Source organism: Crocodylus porosus, unplaced genomic scaffold, assembly GCF_001723895.1.
Source record: "Crocodylus porosus isolate Cpor-Errol unplaced genomic scaffold, CroPor_comp1, whole genome shotgun sequence".
Classification (NCBI taxonomy): Eukaryota; Metazoa; Chordata; order Crocodylia; family Crocodylidae; genus Crocodylus; species Crocodylus porosus.
This window is the reverse complement of record NW_017728931.1, coordinates 61,351,390-61,365,719: the sequence shown is the minus strand read 5'-3', so window position 1 is coordinate 61,365,719 and position 14,330 is coordinate 61,351,390. Positions and strand designations below refer to the sequence as shown.

Here is a 14,330-nt window from a genome sequence, read left to right as displayed (position 1 = left end):
GCCACTAGCCCCCGCCAGGAAGAAGCCAGTGCAGCCCCAGCCTCAGCCCCAGCCTGCAGTGGCAGCCCATCCTGCCCTACACAAATCCGGGAGCATATGCCCCCTGCATGCCCTCCCAGGGTGTGCCCCTCCTTCTCACGTCCCCTGGACAAGCCGTGGCTCTGTTCCGTGCTGTGCCGTGCCCTGCCCTGGCTGGGCAGCACCTGCCCCAGCCCCACTCCTCCCTGTCACTGTGGGGGCCTCAATCTGTCCCCCCCACACCCCTTCCACCACAACAGACCTACCAGCTAGACACTGCTCTTCAGGCTGCATATAGGAAATCGGATCGGTATTAGCCAATATGCCTCCTTAAAAATTGGCTATCAGTATCAGTCCCAAAAATCTATAATCAGTGCACCCGTGATTTAAAGTTCGCTCATGGCTAGTGTCTGACCAAAATGCTTTGCTTGGTAAGAGTGAAAGACAATTTTAATTGGTTTTCAGTTATTTGGGTATGACCAATCACGATAATTTAAAAATTGCTGAAGTGGAAACTGTTAGCTATTCTTGTTTTTTAAGACTTGCAACATGAGACACTAACTGCACAATAATGCGTCACAGCACAGACAGTGCTAATACACTACTGCACAGTATTATTAGGCTAGTGCACAGTAGCTTCACTAAAAGGCATTTGGCAGCATTACTGTGCAGTAACTCTGGTTACTGAGCACTTATTTAATACTTGATTATACAAGTACTAAATTAAATATGCAGTAATTAGGCCTGTGCAAGTCAGCAGCGATCTGATCCAGCTTCGGATCCACCCATTTCAGATGGCAGTGATCCAATCTGGAGGTCCGGACCAGGTTTCCACCTCAATCCAGCCAAAGCAGCTCCGAAGCTTCGGAACCACCTCGGAGATCCGGCCATAGGGTATAATGGAGAAATCAATGGACAAAAAAACAACAAAGTTACAGATATTTCAATTTGGATAAAACTTGCAGGGAGGGTAGCCTCTGCTGAGAGCATGAAACCTGCCAAGTTTCAAGAAAAGCTGTGCAGGGGTTTGTGGGGAAGTGTACCCTATATTCTTGAAAGCCAAACCCATGTCACAGCTGTGTGTTACACCACAGGGGGGTGAAAACTGCAGAGATGTTGGCCTCTGGTGAGGCCATGGAGCCTGCCAAGTTTCAAGAAGATTGGTGCAGGGGTTTTGGGAGAACTTTCCCCCAAATTCTTGAAAGAAAAGCTCCTGTCATGTCTATGTGCTATACCACAGGGGTGTCAAAACTGCAAGGGTGGTAGCTCTTACTGAGGCCACAAAGCCTGCCTAGTTTCAAGAAGATTGGTGCAGGGGTTTGGGGGGAACTGAAAAACTCATGACATGGGTGACCCTGTGTGTATTAAGGCACACTGGGGTGACAGCTGCAGGGATGGTGGCCCCTGCTGTGGCCACGATGCCTGCCAGCTGTCAAGGAGATCGGTTCAGGGGGGTTCTGGGGCCCTGCACCCCTAGCTGCTGACAGGCAAAACTTGTGACATGGGTGCTTGTGGGACTGACTGCGTCAGTCTTGGGGCAGTTGATTGTCTGTATTGATTCTTTCCTCTCCTTAGCCTGGTTTTGTAGGTGCTAATTGATGGCAATTAACTGGCTACATTAGCTAGGTCTTGTGTATTGAGCTGGTCTCTAAGTTGCACAAGCACCCATGGCACGAGTTTTGGCTATCAGCAGTTAGGGATGCAGGGACCCAGAACCCCCCTGCACCCAAGTCATCAACAGCTGGCAGGCTTTGTGGCCACAGTAGGGGCCACCATCCCTGCAGCTGTCACTCCGCTGCGCCTTAACTAACACACACACACACACACACACACACACACACACACACACACACACACAGAGTCACCCCTGGCACGAGTTTTGCTTGTCCACAGCTTGAGGGGCAGTTCCCCCCAAACCCCTGCACCAATCTTCTTGAAACATGGCAGGCTTTGCGGCCTCAGCAAGAGCTACCATCCCTTCAGTTTTCACCCCCATATGTTGTAACATCTAGATGTGACATGAGTTTTGGTTTCAATGATTTGGGGTGCAGTTCTCCCGAAAACCCTGCACCAAATTTCGTGAAACTTGGTAGGTTTCATGCTCTCTGCAGAGTGTACTCTCTCTGAAAATTTCATCCAAATTGGACAAAAACAACAAGGTTATAGATATTTTATCGTTTCCCCATTGTACCCTATGGCGGGATCTCTGAGGCAGCTCCAAAGGGCTTCAGAAGCTCCAAACCGCTTCGGGAAGCCTAACAAGGCCAGCGCTTCAACCTGGACATGCTGCTTCTGACCCCGAAGCATCCAAAGCTTATCCGGATCTGAAACTCTGTCCGGAGCCTCGCACAGCCCTAGCAGTATCCACTGCGTATTAACGAACATGTATATGCAGCCATTAGGAGGTACAAAACAAGACAAGTAAATAGGCTTAGCAGTTCTAAAATTATGAATATGTATGATTGGCATTCTGTGCGCACACACAAGTATTTTACAGAATAATTTTTTATTAAGACAACTTAAAAACACTTTTGTCAAGAATAGCTACTCCAATGTGAAAAATTTCTGGATTACAAAACCTGTTAACCATGTCCCCAGTAGAGACAAAAAGACGGGGCTGCTGTTCTGAAGATATACAACCAGAGTTAAGACTAGATAGTTTTGCCCAAAAAAATACACAAGTCACTTGAAATATATGTGGGGAATGGGAAGGAAAATCAACACTTCCATTCTAATATAATAAAAAGCTTAGTACTTCTGTCCATCTGTCTGTCTGTCACGCTGGCGGCCAACTGCACATGTGCGGCAATTGGCTGCATGGGCTCCAACCCCTCAAGCAGAGAGCTGGAGGGAGCCCTTAGGCTTTAATACCGTATTGACTTGGTTCCTGTCAAAGTTGACAGGAGCACTGGGACCAGCAGGAACTTCAGCAGGATTGAGCAGCCCAGCCATTGCACTCCCTGCTAGATCCCCACAGCCACCCTGGTAGGGTGTGTGTGGTTTGGTGGGGGGGGGCGGAGAAGAGAGAGAGTGTACACACGCCAGGGGTTGCGTGGATGTTGAAGTGCAGCCATGGGCTGGGTGGGTGGGGGTTTGCAGCCAGGGTCAGAGTGGGTGAGTGGCTGTGGGTGTGTAGCCAGAGGAACAGTATGTGGGTAGGTGTGGGTTTTGGTGGCCAACCACAGGCTGGGTGGGTGGGGATGTGCAGCCAGGGTCAGAGAGAGAGAGAGAGAGAGAGAGAGAGAGTGTGAGTGAGTGAGCACACATGCACATGTACACACACAGGCAGAAGCAGAGTGGGTGGGGTGTACATGTGCTCATAGGATGAGTCCTACATGCACACCCCACCATAACACACACACTCACATGCACCCACACTCACCTCGCACTGCCATATACACAGACCGCCACAAACCCCATACCCATCCACACCCCACATACGTAGACACACACACACCTATAGCACCCCACAACATACTTCATTCTAAGCTGTTGTGCAATCACCTCTATGTACACTACACAAACACATGTAAATCGGGACAAAAAATTGTTTTAAATCAAATTAATGAATACTGTACGTTTCCTTTTTTAGAATAAAATTTGATATTTTTCTGGTTCCAAGATGGCAAAACCCCTTGCTGAAAGGAGTACTTCTGGGAGCAAAGGTCAGGGACTTGGGGGCAGGACTTCCACTCACAAGATGGTGACCAGGGGGTGGGGCACCTGCCAAGGGGCAGAGCTACTCACGCAGCCCTCGACAGCTTGCCAAAACTCTGTAAGTGGTCCTCCACCCAAAATAATTGCCTGCCCCTGTTTTACATGGCCAGCCCCAAGGGGGAAGGGCGGCATGTAAGCTCTCCCTGAAATGCTCCATCATTCATAACAGGCAACTGACTGGCACTCTTTATAATTGCACACTTTCACCACTGGTGCAACTATCCAACAATAGATACCACTGCTTGCAAAAATGAAACAGGCCAGGGAAATGGCATTAGTCTTATTAGCATGTAACTTTGGTTCTGCTTTTGTGAAATATGGCATCTTCCAGTATAGACTATTATATAAGAAGTGTCTCTGTTCAGTTAAACCACAGTCTATGCTGACACACACAATTCTGTGCAAAAGCAGAACAGTTATGAAGTATTTCCTGCCAAAAATAAACACTCTCTTCTTGACTGGTTTAACAGCACAATTTTGCTTATGCATAAATCCTAACTGTGGCACTTTGTAGTTAAATGGGTCATGAAAAGATTGCTTTTCCTAACTGATTTAACTGCTCTCCCAGGTTTGTGTCAAATACCATCTGCTAGTTTGTACAATGTGGTTTAAAGAAACAATTTTGCCTGTCAATCTGTCTTTAATGCACGATGAGCCAACCGATGCTAAGAGTGCCCCAAGGGCTAGGCCTAAAGGCCTTGGGGATTAGGGAATAGCATTTCTACGGAAGTGAATCAGATTCAGTTTCTGGTCCTTGGCCTTTGCTTCCTGAACCAACAAGGATTGAAAACCCTGCGTAAAGCCATTCAATTGCCTACTGATTATCATTTGTTATGATCATGTTGCAAGCAAAAGCTCAATCTCTTGACCCAGGGCTGGCTTTGCCAGGATGTGCTGTGGAAAAGGCACATTCAGACCCCATATTAAGGCACAGAAGCAAAGAATATCTTGAACCATTTGATACCAGTTCTATCTGACTACAGAACAACAATGATCAGCCTGAGGTAGTCCCAACCTTGTCCTCACAGACTGAAAGGTTGGCAAAGGGAAAAAGAATCAGAGAGCTCTGATGGAGATCTGGCAGTGTCCCCTGAGGAAATAGTATTTCACATTTAATGATCTTTCCCTTCTTTTCTAAAGCACATCCTGCAATAATGATGGTTTATGTAACTCTAGGGATGTAAGCTTTCTTCATCTTGATACTCTTTGCATTATAAAGTTATAATTAAAGAAACTGGCAGCCACAAGCTGATATATCACTCCAAACTTACCACATATTAAGTATAGGATCTTCCTCCAGATGCAAATGTTTAGAAGGAATTTTATATGAACTGCAAAAATTATTTCATGGATATTAACCATTATTTTCTAATTCCTGTATATCCTATATATTTTTCATAGATTTTATATAATAATTCCTGGCTGCAACCCATTATGTATGCTACACAGAAACTTTATTTTATTTCCAGTTATATTTTAATCGTTTTGTTCTATGTATCAAAACAATGGCACTTATGTATCAATAGCACAGACATCCAAAAGCATTAGAAAAGTCTTTAAAAATGAAAACTAGAAAGTAATTATTCACCCATAACTGACATACTACCAGAGCCACTTCTGGGAACATAAAGTGCTTAAACTATAAAACAATTGAATGCAACCCTGTGTAAGAGTACACAGCCAAAGCCTGAACACAGCAGGAACGAACAGCCCAACGTTACAGTGGTACAAATCGATCAACTCATTGTTACTGGGTGGTAGTGCTGGAAAAAAAAAACATGCAGTGATGGTACTGTGTAGTCATTTAGTACTTGCTTATGCAAATGCTAAATGACTGCAAATGCTAAATGACTGTATGACAACTATACAGTCTGCCACTCATGTAGATGTGGCCACAAGGATCCATTTTACCCTCTTCTCTTTTATATACAAATGAGAACGTGGGAAGAGATCATGAAATGCCACAGGCTCAGCTGCCTACAAAATACTCTAGCTTCCCTCCTGCCAGAGCTCCTGTGGGGACCAAAACCCAGAGGTCCTTGGCTAGATGATCTTGCCCCTCCACTCAGGGTCAGATTGATTGCAATATTTGGGGTCAAGAAGGAATTATACCCCATGGTCAGATTGGTATGGATTGTACAGATTTTTGTCTTCCTTTGCAGTGGGTTCTAATCTCTTAAGCAATTAATGAATTACACACTGGATATGTTAAAAATAGACTTTTAAATCCATGACTAGCCAAAACAATCACTCTCCTTTGAAACAATACAGATTGTAAAAGTCTAAAATGAAACATGCAAGAGCCAGAGGAAAAAAAAAAATTCTCAAAAAGAGTGAGATCTAATCATGAAGTGAACTTTCAAAAGAAATTAAGTGAATTCAGAGTCTGATTGTTTTTAGGAAATGCTGGAGGAAAAAAAAAACCCACAAAAAACCAAAAACAAACCACATACCCTTTGAAACTACTTTCCCCCTCACATTCATGATACTGGTACCCTCATCTACAGAAACAATTCCTCCCTCTCCACTCAAGTCCTTCTTCAATTAAAACAGAAACAAAACAAAATTACCAAACTTCAAACAATGTAACCAGAAAAAGGAGAAGAATCCACTAGAGACTTCACTAGAACTATCAATTTTACACAGCAGGCACTTAGATGCCATGATGGTGGAAAGCAGCATAAGACAGTAGGACAAACAGAAAGTAATGGGTAACTTCTCTAAATGAAGTAAGAGGAAAATATTTAGGAATGCGTGAATCAGTAATTATCCTCCTTGGAATCTGGTCCTCATCTCCTCTTTTGAACAAGTTCCATGCGATCTCTCTGTAACAACCATACCTGTCTTACAAGATGCTGGGTACAAGGTGCTTTGCAACTCCAAAAGAAGATAATAGGAAGCAAACTTAGCATCTTGTAGAATCACACCTAATATCCAAACAGTATTGGCTCACCACTTAATTATATGGCAACACAGCACCTAGTAAAATCATCAGAACATCTGCATAAGCTGCTTGACAGCTGTCAGAGAGAATACAGCACCGTTTCATAGACTGATAATATTCTGTTTCATGGGTTGCACTAGGTAGCTTCAATTGCACGAGCTGAAAGTTATAACAACCCTCAGAAGAACAGTAACACCCTGCTGCATTAAGACAGATTTCAGATTTAGACATTAAATTTCCAATAGACCATTTCAGTTTCAGCTGTTCTACCTGCTGAAAGACTTTCTCACAGAGCAAGAGATATTGTAGCCTTGTTTTTTAATGTAAACAGATCCTTCAACACAAGCATCTTGCATGCTTTTTATAGACTTAAAGAAAATGTTTGATGACTGTGGAAGGTAAGAAGTAATGGAAGGGTTTGTAAGTCACCAAAACTCCCACCACAGTCAAAACAGGGATGTACCTCACCTTTCAGGGCTGACTGTTCAGCCTGTGTATACATCCCCAGGAAGAAATAAGTGCAGGCTAGGTTCACCCAGACATCAGGGTTGCAACCTGGCTTCTTGGTAAGAGCCTCATACTCCTGAAACAGAGAAGGTGTTTAAAAAACGGTGTTTGTGATAAGACAAACATTTGACCAAGAAAAGTGCCGTGCAGGCACCATAATTCTATCTTTTTGATAACGGACAAGATACAACCACATGATATAAATCAACTAACTCCTCCCAAGACAAAAAGATAACCGGATAGTAGGAACAACATTTGATTCTGTTTAGAGTCTGACAGAGTGTGCTACTGCTTCCTCCTACCCACTCTACACAACATACTACTAAAATTGATAATAAGGGCCTGCAGGATTATCTAAGGGGCTGGATATCCCGCACAGCAAGGACTAGAGGGGTAATAACACAACTACTTCCCTAACATTTACTGAACCCCTAGAATACCTGATTATCAGTTCCTACTCCATATTACACACTATCCTATGCGCTGTTCTGGAGATCAGAAAACCCCACTAGACAACAGAATCCAATAATTGCATAGTTATTATGGTTTCTGATAAGCACCTTTTATAACATCTGTATAGCATAATTTAACAAACTAAAATACAGGCAGAAGAGAGAATATTGGTCAACTCCAAAAACTCCATAGTTCTAAAAAGAAAAAGAAAAAAGCTAAGTGTGAGAAGCTAATGCCTAATGATAGGCTTCTCCTTTAAAGATCTTTATGTATCAACCATAATTACTGAAAGCCACTGAATTTGCAGTATCTGACTCCTGATTTCCTTTACATCTACGTTCATTCCACATATTTGAATGTTGCCATATTTGCTGCTTTATTTTCTCACTAATTTCCATAGAATAAAAGTATATTTTGCTCTGTACTTTTAAGAGATTGTTAAATTTATTTTAGAGTATATTAGGCATTAAGTATTATGCTAGTGAAAAGTACAGTTCTGATATCTCTGATGATAGGAATCTTTCATCCATAGACCATACAGCCCAGGCAACAGAAGGTATACAGATGCTCAAAGGGAAACAGCTGTTCTGGGCTAATTTCAATCATGAAGAAAACTGAAACGCCTATATCCTACTCTATCCATCATTAAAACTAGAACTCAGCGCCTGATGCTGCTATTAGAAAAAAAAAGTGGAGGAAGGGATTCATTCAAATATTTGTACTTCTTAAAAAACAGGAACAATAGCTTCACCTAGTGGTGAAACACAATGTAGACAGAGAAAAAAAAAAAAAAAAAAAAAATCAGATAATTCAATTTCCTTAAGTCCTTTTGTAATTTTGCATCCCAAATTTAAAGATCTCTCTCAGCTTTCCTTCTAGAAATAAAAGTTTTACAAGGTATTGAACAAAGACTGCACTTCAAAATGGAAAGCACCTTGGATTTTTTAATACAAGAGAGAACCTTCGGTTTATTTTACCATGTCTCTCCCCCTCCAAAAACAGTTACTTGCTGCATACAACTAAAAAGGTTTTCAGTACTTTCATGTCCTTTAAATCCAACTCTAACATTTAAGATGATAAAGGTCACTTTGTAACCGAAAGCAACCGATCGCATAGGAGGATATGTGCCCTGATCAATGTTCTGGGACATGGGGAAAGCTAAATACCTTCAAAAGTCTTGAACACATACTCAGCCATGTTTGGGAATGGAAATTCTACCTGAGACACAAATTTGGAAACCCTTTTAACATTGTACACATGAACAAGATTCGCTGCAGTTAAACAACTACTTGTACAGGGGAAGAAATTGTCATAAATACATAACGTACTTCTTTTAAAGCATAAGATGACATCTTTCCCATTATCCCCGTGATGCCTATTTTTAGAAATTCACTGCTTTATTACTTTTCCCCAGTATTAATGGAGATGTGAGAGTAGGAAGCTATGCAGACAAGTTAAAAGGCTGTGAAAACTCATTTCAAAATGACAGAAGGCCAGGTAGACAAAAAAAAAGTAGACTAATGTTTCATCAGATGTCAAAAATAAGAGACATACTGACATGCTTGATAACAGAGTGCTTTCCAGTTTCAATGATCCCAGAATTGGCAGCAAATTCTACTTCCAAGAAGTAGAGGCGCAGAGAACATGAGAATGATAATGGAGAGAAAAAGGCAGAACCATTGTGGAGGATACAGGTTCCCATCAGACAAACATGCAATAAGTACCATATGATACAAGTACCTGGATAACCTATGGATCATTCAAATAACCAACGTATTTTCAAAAAAAATTATGGTGGGGGAAGGTGGGAAAAGGGATGTTTTACTTATATGTAAATTATCCAATTCCTAAGAATTTACAGAACAACACAGATCGTTCAAGAGTTAGCAATACTCACTTGTAAAAAGAGATTAAGCCTGTATACCAGTAGCACTCAACCTTTTTCCTAGGCAGGCTGAATGGGCAGTGCCTGGTCCATGCACAGGCCAGATGTGACCAGTGGCCCTGATCCAGCACCCAGGACAAGTGCAGCCCCATCTGGCTGTGTGGAAGGGGGAAAGTGTGGCCTGCCCCCATCTGGCTGCACCGCAGGAGGGGGTGTAGGCACTTGGCAGCAGTGGAGAGAGTGGCCACTGGCCCCCTGCCACCAAATCTCCAAGGCCTTGGGGAGTCCATGGCCAGATGCAATGCTCTACAGGCTGTATTTGGCCAGTGGGCTGGAGACTGAGCACTCCCTGCTGTATACTAAGCACTGGCCAATTGATAAAAAGGAGGACTCGGTAACTTCCACCATTTTGGAAGGTGCAAATCCCAAACACTGGAAAGGTGACTGGAGCACACAGGAGCAAACTAAAAAGGCTTCTTGAGGCTTTTAAGCAAAGACCCTACCACTGGACCAGCCGGCTTCAGCATTTAAGCACAGACCCTCCTGCCTTCCAATCCAAGCACGTGGCCAGTGTGGCTGCAGCTGCCAGACAAACAGTTGGAGCAGCCTCTTCTCCCCCATGACTGCCTGCCTCCCCCTTTCCTCCCCCCACCCGCACCCTTCACAGGGTAACATCCTGCTCCCCGTCCCCCCTCACCTCCAGCGCTCTCTTGTAGTCCCCGAGGTGGAAGGCGCAGTATCCAACCCACAGGTCGGCCTCCTCCTCCTCCTGCTCCCCAGCTTGACGCTTAAACTTCAAAGCAAAAGAGACGAGGAGGGATGGCTGAAGTGACATCACACCATGGCGTTACAACGCAATTATGACGCAGAGCCAGGAGACACGCGATCCCCGCAAGAGGGGGGTGGGGCCTCGGGGGTGCCTCCCTGAGGAAGAAGTGGAGGGGAGGGCCAGGGAAGCTACCCGGCCCCAGGGCCCCCGGTACCTCGAGCAGGGCGATGGCGCCGGTGAAGTCCCGCTGGGCCAACAGCTCGTCCCGCTGCGGCACCTTCTTGCCCTTCTTCTTCCGCTTGTCGCCCAGCGGCGCGGCGGCCCCCACGGCCGGCTTGGCCCGCGACAGCATCTGCGCCCAGCACGGCACAGCACAGCGAAGCTCAGCGCCGAGGACGGCGGCCGGTCCCCCCGCTCCCACTCCCGCTCCCACCCCCAGCCCCGGCACCGGCCCCTCTCACCATCTTGGCCCCGGCCTGGTCCCGGCGCCGTGCTCCTCCAACGCCTCCGTTACCCTGGCAACCGTGGGGCAGGGCTGGAGGGAGTGGAGGCGGCGCGGCGCCGAACTGGGCCCGGCTGGACCCTCGCGTCCCGCTCTGGGTTCCGGCCCCGGCGCGGCTCGCCGCTGCCAAAGCTGGAGGGAAGGGCTTGAGACGACTCATTTCCGGTGTGGCGGGCGTCTGTCTCCATAGCAACCGGAGGGCGAGGGGTCCGTGGCCTCCTTCCAGAATAGCACTGTGATGTCATGGCGTGATCTCACTGCCGTGAGGAGCGGGGAGACCACCTGGACCCAGACTTGGCACCAGGACCCACCTGCCTCCCGCTGGAGCCGCAGCCGGGCTGGTCTGCCGCTAGCCCATTGGGCAGCTCCTGCCCACGGAGCCCTGGCCTCCACCCAGGGGGGGTTGCGCAGGTGGGGAAATTTGGCAGCAGGAGAGCAATTGTAGCTCCATCAGTGCCAGAATTTCTGACTCTGGAGAGCCCCGTGTGCCTGACAACGGGGCCTGTGCACTAGATGGCGAGTAGGGCCTGGTGGGTGGGCCAACTGGGTGTTATCTGGTCCCCAGGGCCAAGAGCACTGAGGTAGATAACTGCCTGCCCTAACTACTCCAGCCTGACCTGGCCCTGGGGCATTCGGGCAGTGAGAGAAGCGTATTTGCCACATATTTTGCTAAAATGATTGTTAGCGAAGTGATTATTGTTGGGCTCGCAACAGTCACAGTTGCAGAGTCAAGGAGGCCATAAGCCTTATGTCTCAGAACTACTACTTCGGCCCCTCTGCCCAAAGACTCAGGAAGAGAGTACTACCTCAGCTGTGTTGTCTTACAGCCAATAAGTATTAGATACGTGCAGTGCAGTATTGACAATACTTCAAATTCCAGGTAGCCCAACACAATCAATGAGCTTATTAATAAAATGGAAAAGCAGGCTTACACAAGAAGTCATATTGCCTCTTTGGAAAGCAGTCATGCATGTTATCTCACATCAGAGGTTTGCTACAAAAAGAAATACTCAAAGGTTCCTATTTATATCCAACCTGGTTTCAACAAACAGATTAAGGGAAGTTTGGAGCCTTTCCCAAATCGATTTAAGTAGTTTGGACCAACTCCATACTTTGGTTTTGACCTCAGTATCACAAGCTCAGCAAGTAAATAGTTTATAAAGCCTTTTTTTTTTTAATATCAGTAGTCATCTAAGCATTCTTGACTTCATATTTATACACTTAGTTTAAATACAGACAGTGCTGAAGTAAACCTACTAGCCAGACTTGGGGATAATCCTAAACTGCCAGTGCACTGGGACATGTTCCACCCACGAATAGCTTGGCTCTCCTCAAGTTGCCCAATATGGTCTGTCCTTTCAAAACCTTTTGACTTTTCCTTATTTACTCAATGGCACAAAGAATGGTCAGCACAAGCATCAATCAATCACCACATCTGATCCTACAGTCAGTCAACCAGGGTTTAACTGGCCATACATACCGTTATTGGGTACTTCTTAGCCATTTTCGAACTGGACAGGGTCGCCATGCCTTAAACCTATACCAATGAGGCCTTCACACTGACAACAAATGCCCTTGTAGACAAGTTCAAACCAATGTCCCACATTATTGACTTGTGTCCATTTACAATGCTTTCGTGGCCTTGTCGCTCTTCACACTGGTGATGACATCGCCTTAAAATGGCTGAAACAATATGCCAAAAACACATATGCTAAAAAAATAGTTGTAGAGTATAAGCCACTGACTAGTATTTTTTTCAGATGACTTGCTTTGCAAGCCAAAAAGGCTAGACATTTCTTTTAAGAATTTTATTTAAAGCATACTAACATTTAGGAGGGCGTAGCTGCTCTCTGTTAGATAAATTAGTGCCCAACAAATCTCCTACCAAGAGCAGGTAGACCTCTGAATCCTGCTACAGTCTGGAAGAGTGGCCCAAAGTTAAAAAGGAATAGGGTTGGCTGTAATTATTGTCTAATATACTAGCTCTTGTGACTGCAGCTATTCTGCCCAGGCCTGTATTTGTGTTAGTTCCTTACATGGACCTCCTCAGTATCTGACAAGCAATCTCAAGAAAATCCCAGTGAGCTCCATGAAATGGGGTAGCCAAACACCAAGTAAAGAACACTATTCTAGTGGAGTCAGTGCTGTATCAGTGCTAAGCATGGCTGGGGGATTCTGTGCTGTTGGAAGTGGTGGTGTCAATTCTCAATGTTAGACCATTAGGGTCTCTTACGAAAGAATTCAAGAAGGAAAATGGAAGAAAGCAGGAAGGTGAAACAATGTGTTGGCATCATTATAAATAAAGTCCAATTTGATCATATTGTCAATTTGCTTACTTCAGTCAAAATATAGCTTTTCAAGCAATAAGTATCTGTTCTGCCTTTGCCTAGTTGGAATCTGTAAAGTGACTCATGTCAGTATCTTCATTTTACTTACCATGCCCTAGAGCCAGCTATTTCTTGGCAACTAAGAACATGATATTTCAGGGATTACTTACAAGTAATTTACAGTGATACATTTTCTGCAGGATGAAAGAAAATTATTCTGAAGTGCTGTTTCAGACCTGAAAAACCAAAGTATATTTTATAGTATACCTGTCCATCTAGTTTTTTCTCCTTGATTTCACAGATTTTGATAAAGCAATTCTAGTACTGGATAAGCACTCATCCTACTGACAGGTGTTTTAGCAGACCATTTTTTTTCATTAGATAGTATAAAATCCTAGAAAACTGACAAGAGTATATTACTGCATTATGTGAATTAGAACTTATATGTAATCATGACTGTACAAATGACAACATGATTCATGCTCAAATCTTGAATAAAATTAGATAATTGTTATTCACGGAGAATGGTTTAACTCGACATAATTTGTCATTGCAATTAAAGAGGCAAAAACATGTATTTGGATCACCTGCTTCTTTATTTAAATGCAGGCATCTTCTTGTGGTAGGACTAAAGGCCCTTCTCAAGCCTTGTGGTGGGGGAGCTGGGCCACTGAAAACGGCCAGGGCCAGATTTCCATTGTTCCAAAGATTCATGGTTGTTAGAACAACCCCTAAACTGAATTGTAGCTTGACAGAATTTACAGCAGGCTTGCTACTCTAAATTGGGCCAGGGCTAATTTTTTTCAGCTGAACAAGGGGGTATAAAGATGATGCAAAGTATATGATAAGGAAGAAAAACTGCTGAACTGGTTTACAAAAGAGTGTCATGCCTCACACATTTGGTTATTCCTGCCAGAAATCTCCTGGAACAAAAACTTGGTTTTCTTTTTTGTTGAGTGCAAAATATTTCTCTTCACTTAAGCTTGCCATATACTATGCATCATGAATGCTGCGTACCCCCAGAGGCTGGGGTGGGGCACGGCAATTGCCCCTAGGGAGTGGTGGCGGCAGTGACAGCAGCAAGTGGGGAGCTCCCACAGGCAGCTGCAGTGGTGTTGGTTGTGGGGGGTGGTGAGCACCAACCAGCTGTCGGTGACCACCCGCAGACACCACCAGCAGCGTTGGCAATGTTCAGCAACGATCAGGGA

General features: G+C 44.7%; 1 protein-coding gene across 8 annotated transcripts in view; it reads right to left on the bottom strand.

Annotated features, from left to right (window-relative positions):
* The window catches only part of TTC26 (tetratricopeptide repeat domain 26), a 61,649-nt gene extending 50,737 nt beyond the window's left edge, over nt 1-10,912 (bottom strand). For 6 of the 8 annotated variants that reach the window (XM_019545205.1, XM_019545208.1, XM_019545211.1 and 3 more), the window contains exons 1-4: nt 10,755-10,912; nt 10,508-10,645; nt 10,222-10,317; nt 7,148-7,262 (exon numbers count right to left, since the gene is read on the bottom strand). In XM_019545205.1, coding sequence (XP_019400750.1) covers nt 7,148-7,262; nt 10,222-10,317; nt 10,508-10,645; nt 10,755-10,757 — 352 coding nt within the window. In that variant the 5' untranslated portion in view covers nt 10,758-10,912. Of the gene's footprint in view, nt 1-7,147; nt 7,263-10,221; nt 10,318-10,507; nt 10,646-10,754 lie in introns of those variants that run through there. The other 2 variants (XM_019545209.1, XM_019545212.1) reach the window with 2 other exon arrangements.
* Nucleotides 10,913-14,330: the final 3,418 nt, after the last annotated feature.